Below are 25,551 nucleotides of genomic sequence, written 5' to 3'. Positions count from 1 at the left end.
CTGGCCACAGCCTCTAGTGGAGCCTCTTTCTTTCCATGTGGACTCCTCAAATTCTGCTCCCTGCTCCCAGTCTTCTCCAAGATGATGCTTCTCCTCAGGACTTCCCTCTTCATGATCAAGATCTTAATTTGAAACCAAAATACTAAATACTACCCTTTTCTCTCTGTAATCCAGCTCATTCTTTTAGAAGTAGATTCCTCTGCCTACTAAGCAAAGAGTAATATTTCTGGTCTCACTCTATTTCCAGTTGTATATTTTTGCTAAAATCTGGTCTGAGCTTGACATGCCATGCTGTTCTCTGAGAGTCAGTGGGCAATGGAGCGTGGCTCTGTGGTCTGAGAGTCACAATTTATCCACTCTGAACTATTACACTATCCAAATGTCAATGCCTTGTCCTGCTCTCATGTTGATGCTTCCTGATGGAAAGATGGAAATGAAGAGTGCTAATAGGTCCATTTCCTGGCAAGAAGATGCAGAATCTTGAGAAAGAATCATCAATAATTAATGTTTATATAACAGTAAAATAAGTAGGTGCATTGATAGTCATTTGGCAGTTATTTATTTAGCAGCTACTATGTACGCCACAAAATAGAAAATGCAAAGAAATGTAACACGAGCTCTTGTTTTGTATGGGCTCATAATCCAGCAAGAGAGATAGATAAATGCAAAATAAACAAAACACAAAATGAACCATACCAAGGGTGATGGACTTAAGACAGTGTCTCAGGCCAGAGGAAAGGAAAAAATTAACTCTGATATAGGTATCCATAAGTTTCTTGGGCAAGGGAGATTTAAGCTTGATCTTAAAAGAGAAATGAGATTGCCCTAACTGAATATGATAAAGAAAGACATTCTCAGCTGTGGAGTAATTTGAAGAAAGGCCAAAAATTGGGAATGTGGGAATGTGCTTGGTATATTTGGGTCAGTATGAATTAACCAGTGTGACTATAATATGGATTGGGTGTAGGAATGTAGCACTTGAGGCTAGTAAGACAAGTTGAAAGAGTATCGTGTGAAGGAAACTGAAAGAGTGCTTTGTCATTAGTTTCGATGCATCAGGGAAGTATTGAAGATCTTTGAGTAGGAAGATAACAAAAGCAAATCTCTTAACAAAAAAAAAAAAGCCCCAATGTCTTTGTGAAAACTAGACCATAGGTCAGGAAGGAAGCAAGACCTGGTGAAGCCAGAGAGGTGAGGTGGCTGGGAGGGAACAGAGAAGGAGGCATTTGAGAGACTAAATTTCACTACATGGTTCATGACCCCATGTAGTGAAGATAGCAGAGGGGAGTGAAGGGGGCCCTCCTTGGCTCACCCAGTCCCAGCTGGGATGACGTCATAAAGCAAACTGTGGGGTCAGGGGAAGAAATTGATCAGAGTTCAGAAGCCAGGTGGTGAAGAATACTCTCAGCTATTCCAAAAGAACTTTTTCACCCTGGAATGCCCACAAGGCAGCAAGCAGCCATCTACTTTGCATAGAACACCAAAATCACTGGCTGGCAGTACTGGAGTCTGACAGCTTTTAAAACCACTTTCAGGTGCTTTTCCAAGCAATTCTGATCTGAGAAGCTACGCTGGGTCAAGATAGGGGCCCGGCATCTGTATTTGTAAAGCTTCCAGGTGATTCTGATGCATAGCTGGATTTGGAATCTACTGTGGGACATTACCATTATGGTGAGAAATGTACAGAAAATGCAGGGTTGACACTCACTTTGGCCAGTGAACACTGCTGGCTTGGAAACCTTAGGTTTTGGTCTCTAATAGTGCCTCAAGCAGTGATCTTGCAATGTCTTAGCTTACCCTCCATTCCTATCCCTGGTCCTCAGCAATGCTTGATGATGTCAGCTAAACTTCTCAGAAGAATAACGTGCATATGGTCATCATTTTCAATCTTTTGCTCAATAGAAAAAGAAAGAGAACTTGGTTGTGTCACAGGGATACCATGAGGGCATATTTTTACAGGATGCTTTGCAACTAGAAAACAGGCTATGTCATAATACTATCCATTTTCTGCTAGGCTTGTACAACATTCATAGCACATTTCCCCTCTTATCACTCTCATTTCTCAGAAAATGACACTACCCAGGTGAGGTAGGTGTTAAAAACTTCCCTCTATACATAGGCTCTGCGGGATTCAGTGACTCATCCAAATTGAGACAACTTGAGCTGGTGCTGAATTTGCCGTCCTCCAGAGCTCCGGTTCTGCTTCTATGCCATAATAGAGAAGGGCAACATAAAGGCATTTTTCTCTCCTTGTAAAAGAGAAAAAATGGGGGAGGGGGAATTATTTAAACACACCTCACTCTTACTGCAATCACTGCATTGTTTTTCCTGTAGAAACACCCTGTTGGTTTTTAAATCCCTTTAAACCTCCCCGGCACCTGTATGGCCTAGATCCAAGAATTATTACTGAATCCCTTGCTTTTTATATTCAGCCTCATAGGAGTTTTTGTGATGGTAACTAGCTCCTGGTTCAGTTGAGAATTTCAGAGCCTCCAGGAGTTTTCTTCTTCCATAGAAGCTAGAAACCTGCAGTGCTCAGACCTGAATTTATTTCCTTCCTCCCTCTCTTTCTGTTTCTTTCTTTCTTTCACAGGGTATGCTTCTCTCGCTTAGTTTTGCCATATAAAATAATGTCATGGCACAACCTGTGTTGTTCCTCTGTGATGATGCTTCTGAAATGTTCACCAAAAGAGAGGGGGAGAGAAGGATAAGATGGGAGTCAGAGTCCGCAGCTGATGATATGTGCCATGACTTCTCTTCATGGCAAGAACTGAGGCTGCAAACATAATGAGAACTTCCCAACAAATTCATTATAACAAAGCACAATGTGAGCTCACTGGGCACAAAAATAGGCTGAAGGAAAGTGACTCCCACATAAGACCTAATTAAATACTTTGATGTCAGAGAGCAGAGCAGGGAGGGGTGGAAAGTCAAATCAGACCAACGTGAAGAGCCTAACTTCAAATGGAAAAAGGAAATATTTCTCTCTCTCCCTCCCCGCACCTCCCCACAGCTCTCCTTTTCTTCTTTTGCCATGAAGAAGAATAAGGTTCAGAAACAATGGGTTATAAATTCTTCAGCCAATTAGTCCAGTGCCTTACTACTGTTTATAATGCACAGAATGTCACAGGCTGTTTTGCAGCCGCCCCAAGTTGGTTTGTTAATAACAGGAAGCTAGCACTTCTCAGTACAGTGGATCAGCTACACGTGAAAATAAATGCAAAAAACCTGGAGGGGAATAGCAGCAGACTGAGAGTAGCCTTGATTTAATTTAACATTTGGGGGTCCACACACAAATGAGCATTTTAGTAGGCTTCATGGTGGAAGTTGCTGTCATTTGTAAAATATTCTGGCCAATTAGCTAATAGTGTGCTTGGATTTCTCCTGTTTTGATACAGTAATACTAAGTACATTGTGAAGCCCAATTATACAAATCATCCCCATATGCCATACCAGTCTTTCTTTATGAACTGTGTTTATAAATCCTGTGTGAGGAAATGTGTACTTCAGCAATTTAGACCATGTGTAAAAACATAGCCAATGGGATTGTCAAGAAAACAAGTTCCAGCCTAGGAAATCCTAATGCGTTCCGCTGGAGTAACAGGAGGGTGCCAGGGAGTGCAGTGCTCTGCTTAAATACATATTGCATTATAGTGTTTAACCAATGTAAGGGCTTCCACTTCCCTTTCTGTTATTTTTTTTTTTTTCTTTCAGGATCCAACCTTGGAATTTTTGAGAAAATTTGGGATTGGTCTTCTTTCCGGGACAATAGCCTCAGTCATTAACATCCCTTTTGATGTTGCCAAAAGTAGGATTCAAGGACCTCAGCCAGTTCCTGGAGAGATCAAGTACAGAACCTGTTTTAAAACAATGGCAACAGTCTATCAGGAAGAAGGGTAACACATTCTTACTTTAATAAGTGTGCAAGGTCCAAGTATTGTTAAAACCATATTGTACTTCTATTTTGGTGGGAGTCAGTTAGACTCCTAGATTGGGTGTGTGTTGAAGGAGTTCTGTGGACTATATGACAAACTTCACAAATCCACACAATAACAAGATGCTGGCAAAAATGTTCTTATACCATCCAGTTTGTGCCATGAGATAAACTTCTTGTCAGTTAGCATAATGTGCTATTGTGTGTTACATGTCTTATTAGTATATGGGTAGAAGAATTATTGTCTTCTGACTAAATCTAATAAAAATTCACCTAATTATATTCTCCTGGGAGAAGTAAATATGAGAATTCTGTAAAATTAGATTTTTTTTGTATTTTAAATGTTCCTTTTCTGATTTTTTAAAAATTTTACTATCTCTTCACCCTTCCTCACCAATTACTGATTCCCAAGTAAACAAGTGATACTTTATTATTTTGCTCTAAACTGCATCATATTTCCTAATGTGAAGACTGAGTTTGTGGTCTTTTAAATTCGATTACAAAAGTCAACTTGGCCATATACACAGCTGCCTTGAAAGCAAGACCTGTCTTGAAAGCAAAAACCATTTTGCTGATGAAAGTCATGTTTCTGATTGGACAAGACCAGCATAGCCTGGGTAATAAAGAATTGATTAACTCTTTCCCCTCATCCAAATTGCAGTAAGGAATGCTAAGCCAGATACTGTCAGGTTTGGGGTGGTTTAATTTCAAATAGTTTCTTTTTAAATGCTGGGCCAGCATCTCAATAAAGCTGAGGTCTAACTCCATTTATTTTTGGAATGTGAATTTTGCTTTTTCCTCTCTGGTTCTAGGATTTTAGCCTTGTACAAAGGACTGCTTCCCAAAATTATGAGACTTGGACCAGGTAATGATGCTTTTATTATTTATATTCTCCCTTCCTTATTGTTCTAGTGTTTCTTCTTTTGTTATTTGTGTCTATCAGCAACATAGTAAAAATTTACCATACTGTGAGAGGGAAAACTGTGAGTATATAAAGTTGTCTATGAGTAGTCAGGAGACTAAAGGCATCTATCAGAAATGTTCTACCTTTGTTTAGAAAAGTACTATTTATGGGCCTGTTGGAAGCTGATGGGAGACAAAGCTCAACTTAAGTCAATGGGAAAGGATCCACAGTCTGTTGAGTTCAAGTGAGTGCTAACATGCACCTTGGCTTCTGGTTAAAGTGGTCACTGGGTGAGTGACCCGTCAGATAAAACTCTTCCTGTGCTCCCAGCTCAGTCTTGCTCCTGCCTCAACTTGATTTCAAAAGGAGAAAAGGAGGAGGAATCACCTCCATGAACAGCAAAAGTCACTTATATTCAGGGTCACCTCTGGGGAGTGGTGACACTCCTGCTGGCCTCTGTCAGCTTGACAGTGACAACTGCTGGCTCAAGCCTTACCTGAGTATGCCAGCCCACAAAAAGCTGACTGCCATCTCCACAGGGAAAGTCAGCTGTCTCTATGTAAATAGATAAGAAAATCACTGTGGCAGACTCAACCGCCTGAACAAATGGTCTTGGATTATAAGCAATCTTGTGAATAAGTACAGAAGTATGCTCTAGACCAAAAGTATGTTCTTTTTTTTTTTTTTTTTAATTCTAACCAGGCATGTGCCCCTACTTAGACTTCCTGGTAATCTCTCCTCTTTCTTTTTGCCATTCCTCATTTTAATACTACCATCCTCCTCCCATCCTGCACTCAAAAACACAAGCACATTTACCTTTTGATCTTAACCCAATAAACTAGCAATTCTTCCATCCTAAGATAAAGAACATCCATCTGTAAATTGAAGTTAAGAAAGCAGTACATAACTTTCATGTATTCTATTTATCCCAACTTTTGTAGATATTAAGAACCAATTCTGTATTGCATTTGAGATTGGGACCTGCCTTCTGTTAATCATGTGTTAAAAGAAACTCACTAATGAAAAATGTTGGGGGTTTTGTGAATTTTTGCAAGTAGTATAGGTAGTGTTTTTCCTTTACCACACAGGAAAAACCTGCTGGTAGATCTAATATTAGAGAAAAATTGCTGGACCAGCTCTGAATCAGCTTTCTCAGAAAAGGATGGACCTAAAAAGGGTGGTCAGGGAGAGTTTAGCTAAAATGGTAATTGACTAGAACCTTAATCCCAAACTGTTAAATAATCTGCCCCAAGTTTTGTTAGAGGCTTGCAAATGTTTGATTGGGCTTTAAATGCTTTGCATGAGGGGTTCTGAGTTGCTGTGGTGTTAAACCCCATGAAAAGGGTTGTCATGAATTTACTGTCCAGTTTAAACAAAATTGTAAATAACTTCAGGGACCTAGCCTCTAATTCATTTCAAACGTGTAAATTCCTTCTTCAAAGAGAAGTAAGGTAAGACTCTCAAGTTAAGGCCAACCAAGATTTAAAAAGAAAAAAGAAAAAAAAAGGAGACAGCAGAAAAGAATGATGAACCTGAAATTTTCAGCCTTCAGTCAGCAGAAGCATCGCATCTTGTTTCTAATAGCCTTAACAGTTCTATGTGCCTAATAATCAGGTATTTCCCAAAAAAGAATCTTGAAGTTTGTGGTTTAAATTCCAAATCTTCTCATGAAGCTGAAAACTAACCCAATTCTGTATGTTCTTACCTTACATTGTGAACAGTTGATAAGAGTAAACACAGTAATCACATATGCATTTGTGGTTCATTTTCTTTTGTTTGCTGAGTTCCCAGAGGGTGACAGCAGCTGTAAGGGGCCTAATAGAGTATCTTCATGGGTTAAAAATGAAAATTACAGACAGATAATCATCTTTGGTATATGGTTTCACAAACATGTGCAGCATGTAGATAAAAAAAAAAAAGAAGCATATGGAAGTGTACACAAATAAGATCAAAATTGAGTTTCATTTCTTTCTGTCAGGAGTCAATCTTCTCTTGAGACAGCTGAGTCTTCTCAAAGTTGTGCTCAATATACTTGTCCATATTTTGATCTTGTAATATTTTTCCTACCATTAGACACGGAAGGATTGTCCTAAAGTAGAGGATACATACTATTTCTGCATCAGATAGAAGACAAAATGATTCACATGCAATTGCTTCTCCCAGTATTGAACTTGCTTTCCTGAATCATATTCCTGTTGCTTTGTTACACAGAAAACCTCTTTTCATACAATTCTTTTCTTCCAAGACAAATCGTGGTCTCATGCCACTCAACTCACCTACCAAGTTTTCAAGTTCAAATCTATATACATCTTAGGTAGATAAATGAAATGATGGTTAGCTTCCAACCTCCTTTTTTTTTCACGACTTTTACAAGTACAGATTTTAAAAAGCATTCAGAAGATATTTTTTCACATTACAATTCACTTTGAAAGCCATCCGAAATAAATAGACTCATCTGTCAAACACCATCTTAGAGATTTCCTAAGACAATGCCGATTATGGACTGAAAAAGATAAATTCCTGTGCCTACGTATGAAGAAGCTAAAGGTTTCTGTTCACAGGAAAGCCGCATGCCCTTACATGACTAAATATGTCTATATTTATTTACTTTTAAAAATTAAAAGTGCCTGAAAAAAGAATCTGATGAGAAATGATGAAAGTTGCAGAAACTCATGAGGAAAAAATGTATTTGGATACTCAAGATGGTCTTGATTTTACCCTGAGAATTTTCCACAATAGTTTTGTATCTATGTATTGGAGCTCCAGAACTGGTAGTTCCAAACAGCCCTGCCTGATGGGCTGCCTGGGACTTCATGGATTCTGAAACCCCAGGGGAACAGTGCTGTTTCACAGAATTTGTGACAAACAAACACAGTTCTTTTCTTTTCTAGGTGGTGCAGTGATGCTGCTGGTTTATGAATACACCTATTCATGGCTGCAAGAGAACTGGTGACTGCCTCCCAAGCATTTTCCCCTTGAGATAATGGGTATTTGCTCTGCAACCCCATGAAGAGGAAAGACTACGGATCAGCTAAACTAGGCATACGATTATGAAGGGGAAAACAGCTTGTTTAAGAACAAAGCCTATTTTGAGACGTTAGAAATTATCTTTAGGCAACTTGAAATGATAGTTTGGGTCATATACATAAAGCTGTGAAAAAAATAGTATGAAACAATGAGAAATATAAGTTGAGTATTAAAATTACATAGGAATCAGTTATGTTTTATAAAAGCAAAATGAGTTTCATCACTTATGTTCCTCTTATACTACTTCATAATGAAAATTCATTATAATGATAATTGTTTTTTTCCTAAGAGGCCTAGAAATGCTTAAGTTCTTGAAAGTAAATTCTTCTGTGGCTATTTTGAGAAAAACTGGGTGAAAAAAATAGTTAACGTTTTTATAAGAAGTTAACTTTTTCCACTAGTAATATTTAAAGAACAGAAGGAGAATATTTTCAAAATGCATTAAAATGACTTTTTAAGAATGTTTAATTTCATGAATGTTATTAAAATGTAAATCTGTTCTCTAGTTCTAGTTTCCTAAATCTACTTTATATTTTACATGATTGATTAAGTAGATATATTTTAAGTCATGCTATCTGATGTATTTTACTACTAATGGAATACATGAAATTAAACTACTTTGAAGACAAGTTTTGTCGCTGAAATATTAATGTTAGTCACAAATTGGAAGCACTCCTTGGGCCAATTTGTGCTGTCTGTAACTGCATCCAAATATCCTCCTACAGAACTCCTACCTATGTCATTCTTAAGAACAATGTAAAGCAGGATGTAGGGGCATACACCTGTAATCCCAGTGACTTGGGAAGTTGAGCAGGAGGTTCCCAACTTTGAGGCCTGCCTCAGCAACCTTGTCTCAAGATAAAAAGCAAAAAGAACTGGGGATGTAGCTCAGTGGTAGAGCAACCCTGGCTTCAATCTGAAGTACTGGGTGGAGGGGAAAAAAGAATGTAGAGGTCGAGTGTGTGGCTCAGTGATAAAGCACTTGCCTAGCATGCACCCATGTACCAGATCCTGGGTTCTATCCCTAGCACAGGAAAAAAAAAAGTGTAGAGTAAAACTACATTTCTAGGTAGTTAGTTTTAAGTGACAGATTTAGGTGTAAAGTTTATTGTCTATAATACTAAAATATGTATGAAAGAAAAAATATTTCAAAATAGAAGTACATTCTTAGCATTTCCAAGCATTCTTGTACTAACATGCACTCTAAAAAAATAGCTCTTTGGTCTTGATATAACCAAAGTTGATTTTATATCTTCATCCTGAAATGATGCTACTTCAGTAATGAGTCAACAAAAATATCTGCATGTTCTAGATGAAACCTGTTATGAACTACTACTATGGGATATTTCTACTAAGTAACTCTTCTACCAAAGCATTCTGAAAATAAAAAGTAAAGATAGCACAGTAATTATTAGTTTTTATTAATTTAGAGCATTTGAAGTATAAAAATAAAAGGCTTTTTAACATACTGTATATACACACACAGCCTTCTGTTGTACATCCTTTCCAAGGTGATTTTTTAAATTTATATTTCAGCCCAATATTCAATAAGTGGGTCATTAAAAACAGAAAACCAAGAGAAACAAGAATGTGTCTACGTTGCACAACTGCATTCTATCCTTGCAGGTAATACTCTTGCATACTGTGAGAGAGCACTATATGCACAGAGGCCATGAAATTAAATGTTTAACCCTGCCATGTGGACAAAATGGAAAAGGATTTCCAAAGAGTGCATTTGCCAATTTAATATCAACCCTTCACCCTCTAAGAAACAGAGGAAATGTTAACATTAAATAATAAGAATAGTGTTTAAAAATTAAATAGTCCTAATCCCATATCCCATTCCATTTTCCTTCTCAAGAATTTTTAAAGTGGCTTCAAATAATAATTTACTTTGAATAGCAAATTGTATTTGGACTTTCTGTTGTTTTTTTAAAATTATTCCATTGGAATTTATGGTTGCTAAAAACAAAAACAAAAAGAGGAAGGAAGAGAAATGAAAACTTTGATATCACTAATATTAGATTTTTAAAAATAAAGGATCCAGATAACCATAAATAACAATAACAAGAGATTAATTTAGATAAAGAAAATAACATTTAGTTTTGTTTCCATACAACATTTAATATTTTTTTAAAGATGCTTAGTAGCCACCTAAAAACATTTGATAGAAAATAATTCTGTACTTTTTTTGTCAGTTTTTCTGGACATCAGGTGAGTCCTTGTATGGTATGGTTTTAAAGTCTCCACCAAAATATTGGATAGGATCATTGTTCCATTTGGTTTATAGTCTATTTTCTCACCAGACTAGGAACTCCAGATGTCAATTGGAGTTTTACAAGATCAAAGGAAGACTATGGCCCTGAGAGTTCATCTGCTCTTTCTGCTTATTCTTCTCAGAAGTTGTAATCCTCTGTTTGTAGCACTAGACTTCAGTTGCTTTAGAAATAAATGCAGTTCAAAGCTCTCTATAAGTTATCTGCTGCTTGCAAAAAAGCAGTTCCTAGAACATTACTTGTATGTCAGAAATCTGCTTAGTGTTTACAACCTAGTGATTTGAAAAACTAACTGATCTAGCCATCTAAGTATTAAAGGAAGCCATGAAACCTATGAGGCAGAACTGGATTGCCATGTCGCTGTGCACAGCACAGATATGAAGACGTTGAAATCACTCAATGAATGTATCTTTAACATCCATATCTAATGAGGTGCCCTTTTAGTTATTGCACAGAATTAATACCAAATAAAAGCCCACAATATATTAATTTTCCAATAGATGAATTGTACCAATGTTCTAAAAATGTATTTTAAAGCCTATATTGCCAAGCAGGAAGAATTTCCTAAACAGAAGGTATAAGAACTGTAGAATTTTACCAAAGAAAAATCAATTGTTTCAAAATACAACACATAATCACATGCTCACACACACATATATCCCACCGCTCTATTATTAACATTAAAGTGAAAAAGAAATTGGTCTAGTAAGATTTATCAGTTAATCTGCATCCTGTAATTCCAGAAATGAATAAAGGGAATTCATTAAAATTAAATAGCATTTGTATTTCTAATACCACCACCAATTTACGTACATGTGAAACATGTTCTGTACAACAATGTAAACTTCACAGCAAGCCATTGTTACATTCATTAGAGCAGAATTTTCCATTTTCTTTAAGTTACAACATAATTTTGGGCTGTGATTGCTGAACACACAGGTAAGCCAACAATAACAGTACAATTTAGTTTCACAGTGGTTTTCTTAACATAAAGTTCATTTTAAGTGTCTTTGTAAAACATTTCACATTAAACTTGCTTCTAAGTGACTTCCTTTAGAGCCTTTCTCATTCAGATATTTTCCACCCCCTTATCTTTATATGCTTGGCATGTGTGTTGTTTGACTAGAATACAAAATGGGAGAATAGCTTGTTTTATCTGTTTTTTGAGTCCTCTGCTGTAGAAAGAAAGTGTCCTTCATGATGCTGAAGCCTTCACTGCCCACACAAAATTTGGGGGCAAGTTGAGGTCCAGGAGCCCAAGAAGCCCACCACCAAACAAAGACAGAGATGTTGCCAGAAAGTCACCTTTGCAAAAAAGAAAGAAAAACAAAATAGAGAGGAGGTGGGGTTGGGGAGAAGGGGATATCCCATGGAATGAAGACACAAATGCACCACCCAGAGTCCATATTTACAAACTAATAGAAAATATAAACATTACTGTATTTGGAACCAAGACAAAACACCAGGAGCTAAATTCAGAAATTGCTTGTGTTCTACATATTTATCGACAAAATAGGTTATCTCTTAAAAATAAACAAAGGATCACTCAAACAAGTCAATTATTGATTGGTTTCCTAATGGTAAATTAAGGCTTACTTGGTCACCTTATTTGATTAGAGGGTGTAGCATAACTTTTTTTCTACATGTGTTTTTCTTTATTGATTTTGCAAAATCTCAACAATTGCACATTTCAAAAGTTCAGGTTGATTTAGAATAAATATACATGTGTGGTTTTACCAAAGACTAGTTTAAAAGTTCCTTAAGCCCTTTGAGGGGTGTAGATTTCTTCACTACGTTTAAACAGTGTGTGGGCAACACAAAAGTCTCATTCAATCCTTAACGTTGCTTTTGTTTTTAAATCCTAAGTCGTGTCAGGTTTTCTGCAAGAAAGAGGTTATGGCAAGAAATATTTAAGTGTCATCAGCACAAAGGATGCGAGTCTGTAAAGCCAGCTCTCCAGGCAAGAAGGGTGGAAGGCAGGAGGGGTGAGATGTGAAACCTGGGAAAGTGGGGAGGATGTGCTGAGAAGGGGAGACCCGAGAGCAGCTGCTGGAGATGGAATTTCTCATCAGAGTGCAGAAGCGGTGACAGAATGACTACCTTCTCTGGCTGCCTGCATTCCCTTGAAGGCCAGCGATGCCGGAATGTCACAGTTGTGGGGGGACAGTGGGGTGCCACCCGCATGTTGCCACCCATGTCCAGCAACGTAACCAGAAGGAGCAGCGCTGTAGGTCATGTAAGGTGACACTTGGGCTGGGGTGGGGTAAGGAGCCATGCTGGATGCTGACACAAAACTGCTCACAGCTGGGAGACCGTTTGGTGCCTAGGAGAAAAGGAGATGAAAAATAATCACATTTTTTGTAATCCACAGGTTCTTAGAAAGAAGCAAAATATAAATTCTGAGCAAGCTAATAATATTATTACTATACTATTTGAAGCATTTTTTTTTAGATCTGATCTGAATTACATTCTAAAGGCACTCAAAGTTTTGCTACTTAAACAAATGAGGCTGAAAAGCAAGATATTATTCTTTCCACAAAAGTGTTAAGGAAGCTACAACCAGAAAGTTCACACTATTTGCTTTTGCAACTTGGAAATGTAGGAAGAAGAAGCAGGGCAAAGAAAGAATTAATGGTGATTAAATACTCTCAGAAATCTGTTCAGCGGTCCACACTGCCTTTGTCAACTATCCCAATGCCTTGGTTTTGTTGGCTCTTTTGTTGCGGCATTTGTGACTGGCCTGGTTGGTATAGCTTTCATTTCCAGTAAAAAAAGGGCACAGAGTATGGGCTGTCACATTAGAAATACAAAATTAGCAAGACTTTATTTCCTTTCTGATAAAATTTTGGAAGAAAATAAATAAAAACATGGCCCATATTTTAAGACATCAAGTTGAAAATTCTGGTTGGACAAAAGACACGTAAAATCATGTTTTGTCGTGCAAGTGTTTTGTTTGTTTGTTTGTTTAATGAACACTGGGATTTTTTTTCCAAAATTTTATCAGAAAGGAAATTGTCTAGCCAAATACAAATTAACTGCATATGCATGGCTTTAAAATTGGAAATTTTGTTTGAAAATGTTTTGTGCTCAATAGTATGAGTATTTAAAACCCATATGAACAAATCTCTTGAAATTAACTTAGATCTTTGTTTGAAAAAAAAATCTTTGTTTGCAAACAAAACGCAACAGCCCTGGCAGGCAAGCCTGCCTAGAAACCAGTGCTCTTTTGGCACCCAATAAATTATTGTTGGTATCGTTACTATTAACAACACCAAAAACACCCTGATTTCTAATCCTACTTCTGGCATGAACACTCGGCACTCTTCTTCAAGTAGCTTATTTTTTTTCTCCTCTATTTCTACACTATTTAGAGATAAATAATGAAACCTATTTCCTGGTCATGACATGAATGGGCTAACACATTAACATATTTCCTAGTGAAAATATAAGTAAATATGAAAATTCAATTAGAAAACTCAATTTAATTCTTAAATAAATCAGACATGTCTTAGTTATTTTATCCAATTCAATTATAAAACAGAAATTGTTGTTTTTTATATTTTCCTTTTTTTCAACACTGGGGATTGAACCTAGGGCCTTGCACTGCTAAGCATGAACTCTACCATTCAGCTTTATCACTCGCCCTGAAAATTGTTTTATATTTAATTTACTTGGCTATTATTTTCATTTTTACACCTGTGAGAATGCAATGGTAGAGTCTCAAAAAGTATGTTTGCAATGAAAGTGTGTGTGTGTGTGTGTGTGTAGTAGTAGTAGTAGTAGTAGTAGTAGTAGAAGAATATATACATGGGTGTAGTTGAGCATTTCTCATGAATTTCTGACAAAATAAGAAAAAAATATATTAACCTTGTATCTTGGGTTTGGAAGAATATACACCTTGGTGTTCTTCTACTTGTCAATGTTTACTCTTTGAAAAATGGGGGAAAAGAAAGGAAATTAAAGTTTCTTGAGTGTCTACTGTGTCTTAGGCACCAAGAAATATTCAACATATATTACAGAATTATGAGGATTAATGAATTGTAAACTGTTGGGTTTATCACAATTACAAGATAATATATTATGAATATGATATAATGTTCAATTGAAATTAAAATATATTTCAAGGGATCCCAAGAAAGATGCTGCATTTTTTTAAACAAAACACAGCATCATTAGCAAAGAAACCATTGCATATCACCATCGGAAAAAAAAAACGGATGTAGATGGAAGGATTTATCCATTTACTCCAAGCCAAGTGGCCAGTCCGTGGCCATGAATTAAAAGAATTTATCACCCCTGTCTGATGCAGGGTCTTCTGTAGTGCATCATGCTGTTTTTTTTCTGGAAAATTAGAAGACAGATCCAATTAATATCAAACTAGACTGTCTTTTGAGATAACATTTAGTAAAAGATTCTTTCATCTTCTAGAACTCAATTCTCATTGTTAGATTCTTTTTTTTTTTTTGCTTTTTTAAAAAATCCTTTTTTCTCCATTTTGAGAATGACTAATTATATCTCAAATGGCTAATTTTATCTCACATTAAGGTTCTTAGAAAATGAACATCAAGATAGTTATCAATCCAGCATTTCATAGAGATTATAGTTTTAATCACTTTTCTTCAGAGTTTCCCCAATAATCTAAAAGAAATTTACGTTTAGAAAGGGATCATTCCAATAGAATTGTGGAAAGATGTTCACATCAGTACTTGGCCTTCTCCTAGGGATAGTATTTAATACTATTGATCAGTGTGCACCTAGAAAAGTAAAATAAGAATGTTAAGGCCTGGGAATACAGCTCAGTGGTAGAAAGCATGCTTGGCTTGTAAAGACCCTGCATTCCATCCCAAGACACTCACCCTGGAATATAAACCATGCTGAATATGACTTTCATCTTAGATAATGCTCCTGGAACTTAGGGAAAGCAAAATATCAGACTTAGGCCTTACCTTCAGGTACCTTACTTACTCCATGACTATATTCACTTATCAACATAAAAAAATACTACCATTTTATACCTTTATGTCCAATTTCTCATACTTAGCATACCAAACTTCCTTTATGTTATTATTCTACTAGTATTAAACACTTCAAAGTTCTCTAAAATCTACAATCTTTATTTAGTGTCACTTTATTGATAGAATCCCCTCTGTATTACAGAAAGGGTAGAAAGAAAAGCTCAAAAAGGGGTGATTTCTTCTTGCTTAGTGTTTGCTTTAAAAAAAATCAACCTTAGTATAAAAGCAGCAGTATAAAAATAATAACCTTAGCTTTTCCTTGGGTTAAATAATGACCTAGATTAGGGGAGGTCTTAACTTTTCATTTTACTTTTGAAGTTCAGATTTAGAAATTTAGAAAAAAATGAGTAAGCAAGAGAGAACAACTGGCTTCAAAATGTACCTGCCTCCTGCCACCTACACTATTCATTCATTCTAATGACTCAATAAACACATCAATTTTCTCACTATTAATTTTGAAACATGACATTAGTAAAAGATATAAATCTCTACTGGGTAAAGTAATTGTTATTTATGAAGCAATCACTGAAAGAGTAAAATTTTCCACTGCAAAGGAAACAACTACAGGTAGCATTGATGTTTGTTTATTCTTTCGAGTAAAAGAGTACACGACTTAAACTCCCCAAATCTGTTTAATGTTTTCATTGAAGGGCATGTAATTAATCTGAAAAGCTAGCTAGCTGAGTACGCTACCAAATGTACACCATAAATATAGTGGGAGCAAACAAGCTAAATTACTCTATTTAATTGGATTGTAAATATGATTTATAAATCAACCAACATATGGAATCCCCAGGGAAGAGTAAACAAATTTTCCAAATGAAACTTCAGCAATGGGCATGTAATGGAAATCTCATTTTTGAAAATGACTCTGCCTAAATATTAAATAAATAAGACTTCAACCCATCAATTTATTTTTCTTGTAGATCTCCCATAGCCTTGAGAATTCCTTACCCTGAAGGACTATGCAAGGGCCTTCCCTATAGCATATTATCTTCTGCCTAATTTTGAAAATAAGATTTACTAATACAAAGAAAAACAGACCAAAATGCATACCCTGGAAAAAAATAAGTTATTTCTTTGTGGAGTATTTTTAGGAAAAGAGAACTTTCATCACATGGACATTACGGGAAACAGTCTAAAACAATATTTAAAATGAAATGTAGTTCTGGTTATGGTTATCAGAGAAGAATGAAAGCATGAACTTTCATTTCACCTGTTCTAAAATATGAGAGAAGTAGATTTTTCAGTTTTTAAAAAGTAGTTTTAATGAACATGTTGAAAAGCTATGTCAGCAGAGGGCTAGATTAGAACCTGTTCAAAGACAGGGACTTGCCTTAATTACCTTGTATCCCCATAAAATAGAACACATCTTAGACATTTTCTAAACTCAAGTTACTATAGGTCTGTGAAAGCAAAAGATGTGGTAGTTTAAGGACAAAACAAAAAGCTAGGTACCCTTTATCACAGAGCTAACATTACACTTTAAACAAAATGAATAAAGTTGTTAAAAAAGTAAACAAAATTTCTAAACTACACATTTCATTATTGGATTTATGATTATTCCATTTTTTCCTCTTTTCCTTCCAAGAAAATGGAATTGCAGTAGTATCCAAATACTTGTGATCATAGGGAGGGAGGATTGTTATGATAACTGGCAATTAGAGCTTATAGTTTATTTTTCAAATTTGGGGAATTGTCTGCTCAACATATTCTCTCTTGAAGAAAACACAAATTACAGTGTCAGAATCTCTACCCCAATCTATCATCCACTTATCAGCACTACCTGGTCGTCTCCTTCTCATAAAATATATTTACCTTGGCTTTATATTAAAGTATATTTAGCCACAATGAAGTTGTACTTCACCTAGAATTTCAATATTGATATCATAATCAAGAAAAAGTTTCATATCTGCAAATAAGCAAGATGCTTTTTTGGTGAAATCATTTTCCTGACTATTGTTTTTCCCTTGTTAATTCATTATGTAATGACCTACTAAAACAAACCTGATAAAATGAAATGATGGTTACAAATATGGTTTTAACATTCACCCACAAGGATCTTAATTATGTTTAGTTATCACACTGCAAAGCTAAATGTCTCCAGGTAGTGGGAAGCTGCTGCAAAGTTTCCAATTTTTAATTCTAATTTTTCTAAAATGTTATTAAAATTGGTGTAGCCTTCAACAGCTTATTTTTAAAAGTTTCATTTTGTGTTTTGTTGACACATAATAATTCTACAATTGATGGGGTGCAGTGTGGTATTTGGATACATGCATACATTGTGTAATAATCAAATCATGGTTTTTAGAACATCCACTGCCTCAAGCATTTATTATCATTTCCTGGGTAAGAACATTAAGAACCCTTTCTTTGAGTTATTTTGAATAATCTTAAAATTTCTTAATTATCCTTTCCTGATATGTTATATGACACATTTTACTGGTATAAAATTAATTTTGATTAAAACTAATACTAGTTAAAAGTTAGCCAGGTCAAATAATATTTTTCATAATAGATAATATTATCGATTTCAAATACTCTTTATTGGTATTTGTCTAAGATTTCATTCCGTATAAAATTATAAATTATTTAACAAAAGTTAACTTTATTTGAAGTAAAGAAAATTCAGTATAATTTCACTTCTTCCTTCATGAGAACTATATGTCCCCAAGGACAGCTAGTTTTTAAAATAATGCACTAGAAAATTACATTCAGGATTGAATACTATCTTCAATTCAAAGACAATGTACAAGTGAATGCTTTGCGAAAATTTCAGATCATGTCTTTAAATTTAACTGTTTTCACAACATATTTAATTCTGAACTTTTAGAAATTCAAATATTTATAGACTATTCTCTATTTCTGATATCTGAATTTGTAATTGGTGTTATATTAAAGTTACTGAGTTAACATATGCAACCCCAAAATGAAGAAACTGAAAACTTGTAAATCTACCATTCAGATTACTTTAAAGGACCAGATAAGCAATAATTTTTTCTGAGAAAGTATATTCATTTGTAGAAAAGAACAATACAGTTACTTATAAACTGTTTGAATAAAACAAGGCATTAATTCGCCAAGTTCCATGTAAAAAGGGCAGATATAGTCCAACCTCTTGTTTGTCTATTTAATGTTCTTTTGCTATTTGATTATATTCAATAGCAGTTTTATGCTTTTAACAGAACAGAATCAGTCATTAGGACCAGGGAACATTGTTGCCATTCAGAATTAGCTGAGATTAAAATGTCCAGCTCAATATTAAATGTAAGTGGAAAAACTAAAAGAAGTAAATATTCTATCTTCAGAGATACTCAATAAAGTCTTCTGAATAATAATATGTCAATTAGGGTGTAGAGTTAATGTGTAAGAGAAAATTTTAATATTCTAAACTAATTTTTAAAACAAAAGATATGTATATAGCTGCACAGTCCTCTTTCTATCTTTCCATGTAATTTAAAAATAAAAACTGTAGATTACCGTAATCAATAGGATCCATAATTAGTTGCCAGTTCAGCCATTTGGTAATTTTATACGGGACTTCTGACAAAATGTGCTCTAAGCCCTGATTCTGAATTCTCAATTTCCTCCTTTATATACTAAAATGAAACTGGTATAATATCATTTTGCATTATTTAATAACAACCATAAATGCTCTGAAATTATTTTGGGCAAAAATTTTCAGCTTTTGTCAAAACTTTCAAGTTTTGATAGTTATTCATACAGAGGGGGAAATGTTACCTGAGTTCACATTTTGGTTGGAATATAATAACATTTTGAAAGATTACAAGTAAGAGAAATGCACACACACACATATGCTATATACTTCACCTTTGCAATTTTATAAGTGAATGTTAATATATCACTTTACCCTCAATGAAGGTAAAGTCCAAAATGGATAAAAAACTGATACAACCTAAGCTTATATGCCTATGTAGCCTATTGTCAGTATTAAGCACTATTTTAATAATCATAATAGACTAGCAACTGACTTACATTAAGCTTAGAAACTTTTCATATTCTGAAATTCTGCATCATTTTAATTACCTACCTACATGACAAAGCAGAAGACAAGCATGTTACAATTCAGAACTTTTCAAATATTAGTTTGATTAAAATCATTTTTATTCTGTAAAAAAAATAAAATGTGTTCTCAAATATTTAGAGCAATATGTGGCCACTGATTTAAATCACTTGCTTTTGTAAAACTAATCAATAATAAATATGATTTCACATTCAGTTTATAAAAGGTAATCTATTTTAGTGTTCAGAATACATACAGTGGATTATTTGAAATCATATTTAATTTTTTCATTTTAAATTAATTGACAGATTGGTTTTGAAATGTATCATAAATTAACCATCTCTTCAACGTAAGTCAAAAGAATAAAATGATTTACAACATATGTAAGTCAAAAGAGTAAAAATGAAAAAAACTATAGATGTTTTGGATTTAAGGCTGGTTTATACATAAACTGGGTTCATCAACTACACAGGAGAATTAGAAACTCTTAAAACTATACTTCACAATGTTATTCCAAGAAATGATGAGCTAATAAAAAGTACTAAATACCTATTTAAATGCTTGCTATTATGTTCAGTGTTTTGTATACACCCTTTTTAGTGTTTGTAACAAAATGCCTCGACATTTTTTTTTTTTTTTTTTTTTGCTATGGGCTTTCTAAACAACGTGTATTATTTTAAATATGGCTGATTTTTAAAAAGTCAATCTGTAGCATTTAGAAGGTAGGTAATATTTACTGAGTGCTTACTATGTGCCATATGGTTGCATCATCTCATTGAATTCTCATATCTTTTGAGGTTGGGACTATTATTTCTTCCTTTTAAAGATAAAAAAATGAGGGCTCTAAAAAATTAAATAACTTGCTTAAGAAGTGGTGGTGCTAGATCAGAGCTTCTAACCATTGTACATATTTGATGAGTGGTGAAATAAATGGGGCCCTTTTGTAAAAGAAAACGATAAACTTCCTTATAATATCCCATTGGCATTCTTTGCAACAGAAAGAGACTGAGGAAGAGGATTCTGCTCTTGCTATTTTCTGTGTGGTGTTTATCATGGGATAGCTGATATGCATTCTGACTCTGATTGAACGAAATCAGGGAGGGAAGAGGAAGTGGAACTGGGCTTTGTTAGAGAAAACAGTGACAAGGATCACACACCGGGCTGTCCCCCATGAATAAGAATAAGAAATTCTTATTATTAATAAATCCCACTTAAGTTTAAAAGCTGATTTTATCCTATAAGAAAGCATTAAACTTTGTAAGCCTTCAAAATAATCAAACAAAAACTAAGTATTTTGAGGCTTTGAAACTGGAGTTGGGGATTAAGAAATCTGCAAACCTACAGAGGTCTGCTCCAGGAAATCTTGGTCTGCCTTGAAGTCCGGTTTTTGAGAGTTTCCAACTCTTTGACTATCTTAGTGATGAATTTAGACTCGGTCTCTTGGGTTTTCGTTTGGTGATTCCTTAGCTTCCCCCACACCCCAGGGGGAGGGGGACACAAGTGTTTTAAATTTTATTTTGGAGAGCTGGGGGTGGGACGGGGGGGGGAGAAAAATTAAATGGTCCAAAGCCAGTCCGTGTAATTTGAGGTTTTCTCACTAACCTCCCTTGGGAGAGGACGAGGCGACCTTTAATCGGGAAATGGTAACTCCGTTAGGTTTCTCTGGTCTCTCTGGGAACCACCTGAGGGGAGCGGTCGGAGCTCCAGGTCCTGCAACAGGCGTCCCGCGGGGCCGAGCGACCATCCTCTGGCGCCCCTGGCTCGGGGGCCGCAGTTCTGAGAACCCCAGGCTGCGAGGCCCCGGCCTTCAGGAAATTCCTTTTTTGGTTAATTCTAGCCCCTTTGCGAATAACGGAAGGGCTTCAGGCGCGGCCTGCCCGCGCTCCCGGGTCCAGACAGGCCTGAAAGCGCTTCCCAGGGCCGCGCCTGAGGGGGGCACACGCCCTGGCCTCCGGCGGGCGGGGGTGAGGGGGTCGCGGCCTCAACTCTGCCCTCGGAGGCTCGAGCCTCTGTCCGGCCTCCATCAACTGGGAATCCGGCTAATGGCAGCAGCAGGTCCTCAGCCTGGGCTTGTCTCGGTTCGGGCTCAGAAAGGGACCCGAGTCCTCCACCTCCCAAAGCCCTCCGCCGCGCGGCCCACCTGGCCAGGCCCTCGGCTCCTCACCTGACCATACTTGACTTCCTGCTCCAAGGCTCCCTTCTCCAGCCCGTTCACCGCGTGCGGAGCGGCCGCGGGGAAGTTGTTGCGGCCCAGGCTGCTCCACTCCTCCACCTTGGGGCTGTGGTAGGGGGAGCTGTCGCTCACTCCTGGGAAGGAGGAGAAGGTGTCAAGCTGATGGCTGGCCCGCTTGCCCCCCTCCGGAGACGCGGCCGGAACCTAGCCCAGCAACCGGGGTGCTCCCGGACTACAGTCTCGGGGCGGGGGCGGGAAGAGGGTGGCCCAGAGGGTCCCCGTGGCCAACTGCGGCCTCCACCACTCACAGCCCAGGACCTAGTAAAGTTGTACTCGCCCAAGAGCAGGCCTCTCTGAGTTCCACCCAAGCCTGCACGAAGATAGTTTGGGGGTTTTGGGGGGGGGGGGTTGCCTTTTGTTCAAGCAGCCCTGGATTTCCCTCCTCCTTTCCGTGGAAGAAACTTGAGAATTTTCCCGAATGAACCTCATAGAAAGAACCTGTGAGGTTGAATACCTTTTTCTTTAACCTGGGGCCAACTGGAGGGAGGTGGTAAAGATTGTGGCAGTTTGAAAACGGAGAGAGGAGTGCCCTGACCTGAGGTACCTGGCTTGGAGTTCAGAGACATCTAGAAAAGTGCTCACTGCATGGTGGGGATCTGGTACTTATGTCAACAAATAGGGCGAAAGACCTGCAAGTCCTTTGCAAACAAATACATAAATGATGCACACAATACACATGCAAAATGCAAGATTTCCAACTTGTTTGAGCAAGGGACTATTCTTCTGTGCTCTCTGTACACATTAAATATATGAGGTTATATGTGTATGACTCAAAAATAAATTCTGTCGCTGACACTGTAAATAGCATTAGTGCCAGTGGCAGAAATATAGACAGAGAGGTTTTTTTTTTTTTTTAAGTATAAGAGAAAATGAAATAAAAATGAAAGTAGAATCAAGTATTAAGAAAAGGGGGGAAGCCACCAGTTACCCTTTTATTTCTTGATGGAGATGCAAAGAAAATTATATAGTGTAAGGTGATTACACAATATCGATTGTTCTGCATATTGAATTAGTGGCATCTTTAAGTGACCAAATAAAATTTTAAAGGAGATACTTAGACCACAAGTGATGTCTTTTTGTTTCCTATTTTGGAGCTAGGGATTAGGTTTGACATAGCCACCATAACTTAATTTTAAACACTTCCATCCAAAACAGTGTTTTGAAAAGGTGATCATTTTGAAGAAATTATCATTCTGTGTTTACAGATTTGTCTGAAACCATGTTGTTCAAAGCTGACATCCACAATCAACAACAATGAAAAGTTGTGCCTCTCCATGATCCTATACTTATACTTTCCTAATTGACATTTGGTCTGATTGTAGGATCCCTAGAGAAGAAAAGTTTTCTTTTCAACTCCATCAGCCTTTTTTCACTATATCTCCCCCTTCCAAAGAAATAGATTGTGCTCCTATTTTTTGCACCAAGAGACTGTTTGGGTCCAGAACTGCCTGAGTTCTTTGCCTTTCCAGACAAAAGGCACTCGGTGGGCACAAGCCTGAAGTTATCTTAAGAAATTGAGATCCCCCTGTGAGCTTCCATTTCTGCTGATCTCACACTTTCCCATGAACAGGGGCTTCCTTTAAATGTCAGTGAGGTCAGTTTATCCTATAAATCAAGGGCAAACTCTCTCCAACTAAAGCCCCAACTAGCTCCAAATAAGACAAAACTGGATTCCTGTAAATTCATGGCCAAAAAACAAAAAGATGAGAAATCAGGACCCTGCTATAATTGCTTAAAAAGGTAATTGTGCCAATGTGGTGGCAACTGCAAAAGGCAGGAAATAATTAAAGGAACTATTTCCCCCTTTCCTATTTAGTTTTTTTTCCCCCCCTGCACTTTTTAAACTTTATGCTGATAAATTAAGAAGGTAGGCTATCTCTGCATTATTTAAATTCTGTGTCTACCGCATTTTTACTTTCTTTTCTCCCTACCAAGAAAGAAGTTAACGCCTTTTTATTTATTTTTTAACAGCGCAGTAAAAGAAAACAAACACAGGTCTCCTGCGGAAGCCAGACTGAGCAGGAGGGCTCCGGGAATCGTTCTGACCACGCAGAAAGACCTCAGGACTCGGCAAGGTCAGGGGTGAGAAAGGAAAGGAACAGTGGGGTGGCACCGCTGAAGCCGTGCAAGAACTAGATACACGTCCACTTGTTTCCCGGGGACTAGGGGACCCTAAAAGAAAGGGGCAGGCTCCGGGGACAACAGTAGCAAGGACGACATATAATTTTGTCTGCGTCATATGCAGTGCTACGGATGTCTCTGTTAAGGTAAAAGTGAGGTGGGGGGAGGAGAAAGGGAAACCCGGAATCAGCTAAATGCAAGTTACAAAGTTACTAGTAGTAACCGGGACCTCCGTTTCCGAGGAAAATGAAGTGAAGCATAAGAATGAAACCAATTAGGTGACATTTGAACTTCCTGCCTGAGCGAATTTGGCCTGATTGCCTGAATCCGAGAAGAATATTACAATTTCCACAACGTATAAGACTGCTAGCAGTCACATCTAATCCCCCAAACAAGTTGCCTGTAGCGGCATCTGCCGCCGGCAACCTTAAGTCGGCTTGGGCCTCCAGGGCTGCGCCCCAAATGGGCCCGGGCAGCGCTCACCAAGCCAGCCAGCCCGCTGAGGCTGCCGCAGTGCGAGGGGCGGGGGAGGGTGGAAAATGCGAACCATGTGTTGGGGACGGGGGATGTTATGGGTCTGGTAGTTTGAGATGAGGCTGGAGACTGTGTGTGGCAAGGAAACCAGGGGCATGAGTTTCAAGTTAATGAGATCAGGACACCCCCTGGGAAGTCTCCTTACGTTTCCAAAGAAAAAAAAGCCTCAGGTGGTGGGATGGACGCGGAGCCCGAGGCCGCAGACACTGGGATCCCCGCGGGGGTGCGAAGACAGGCTCTGCACGTCCTCACGCTAGGTCTCTGAGCCCTTACCTTGGTCGGTGATGGAGCGGATGCCCAGGATGTCGGTGACAGAGTGCGAAGAGGGCCAGGTGCGCGGCATGGCCACCGAGCCGGGGATGGCGGGCACCCCGGGTGGCGTGGGCACCTTGGCGGCAGCCGCCGTGATGGGACTGGGGTATGAGTAGATGTGGTTGTAGGGAAGCGCAGGCTGCGGCGCGGGCTGGTGCTGCTTGTATGAGTCGTAATGACCCTGTTGGGCCAAGTTGCCGATCTTGTTGCGCAGAATGCGACTGATGGAACTCACCGAGGGCACGTTGTACTTGTCGCACACGCCGTCCGCCAGCAGGCGGTCCCGGATCTCCCAGGCGAAGATGCCGGGGTCCCTCTGCTTGTAGGTCCGGATGTGTTTCACCACGGTGGGAGTGGTGACCCGGGGCTTGCTGCCCCCGATGGCTCCTGGCAAGATCGAGCCTGTCTCATTGTAGCGCGCCAGGATCTTGCTGACGCAGCCGTGAGAGACCCGTAGCTGGCGGCTGATGTCACACGGTCGGATGCCCAGTTGGGCCAGTTCCACAATACGAAGCCTGATGGCGTTGGGCAGCGGCCTTCCGTTCACGAACACTCCTCCCAGCTGGTTCACCTCCCCGAAAGCTGGCTCTGCAAAAGGAACACACAGCGCGCGGGGACGCGCACCCGCCGCTTGGGACAGCCGCCTGCCACTTGGACTGTGAGTGTCCGGGGACAGAACTCACGCACCCACCCCTGACTAACCACTTGTACTGTCCCCAAACCATAGGTCCCCGAACATTGCCGAACGGCCCAAAACAATCTCGGGTCGGTTGGGATCCCTTTCTCATCCCTGCGTGGGGGCGGCTGCTACAGGCAAGTAATGTGGCGAGACTCAGGGCCGCTGGCGTGTTGAAGTCGAAGCAGGCGGGGAAATCCGTCTTGACGCCCGAACGCGCCCCTCCTAGCCAAAAGTCCGTGGGCCGCTCCTCCCCACCACCAACTCGTCACCAGCGCCGCTCCCGGAGACCCGCGCAAAGTCTAGGGGAAGCTGGAAAGTTTTTGTTTGCGTGTGTGTGCGTGTGTAAAACAAAACTTGGATTTCCACTGGAGCTGTAGAGCTCGCCAATGCCACAGCTCTTTTCTCTTAAAATCAGAAAATGGCACCAACAGAAACCCAGTAGCCAGCGTTCAGATTGAACTGCTGTGCGTCGCTGACCCTTAGCGTGTTCCT

General features: G+C 38.4%; 2 protein-coding genes across 6 annotated transcripts in view; one reads left to right on the top strand and one right to left on the bottom strand.

Annotated features, from left to right (window-relative positions):
• Slc25a21 (solute carrier family 25 member 21) overlaps positions 1-8,874 on the top strand; it is a 502,454-nt gene extending 493,580 nt beyond the window's left edge. For all 5 annotated transcript variants that reach the window (XM_076850212.2, XM_076850211.2, XM_076850213.2 and 2 more), the window contains 3 exons: positions 3,715-3,896; positions 4,747-4,799; positions 7,730-8,874. In XM_076850212.2, the coding sequence (XP_076706327.1) occupies positions 3,715-3,896; positions 4,747-4,799; positions 7,730-7,791 (297 nt within the window). In that variant the 3' untranslated portion in view covers positions 7,792-8,874. The remainder of the gene's footprint in view (positions 1-3,714; positions 3,897-4,746; positions 4,800-7,729) is intronic.
• A 3,335-nt stretch (positions 8,875-12,209) lies between these two features.
• Positions 12,210-25,168, bottom strand: Pax9 (paired box 9). Its single transcript, XM_076849315.1, is given in 4 exon segments — positions 12,210-12,464; positions 21,345-21,487; positions 24,342-24,985; positions 24,987-25,168. Coding segments are annotated over 4 exon segments (1,224 nt in total).
• Positions 25,169-25,551: the final 383 nt, after the last annotated feature.

This window comes from Callospermophilus lateralis, chromosome 3 (assembly GCF_048772815.1).
Source record: "Callospermophilus lateralis isolate mCalLat2 chromosome 3, mCalLat2.hap1, whole genome shotgun sequence".
NCBI lineage: Eukaryota > Metazoa > Chordata > Mammalia > Rodentia > Sciuridae > Callospermophilus > Callospermophilus lateralis.
Note: the sequence above shows the minus strand (reverse complement) of the source record. Positions and strands in the feature narration are given on the sequence as shown.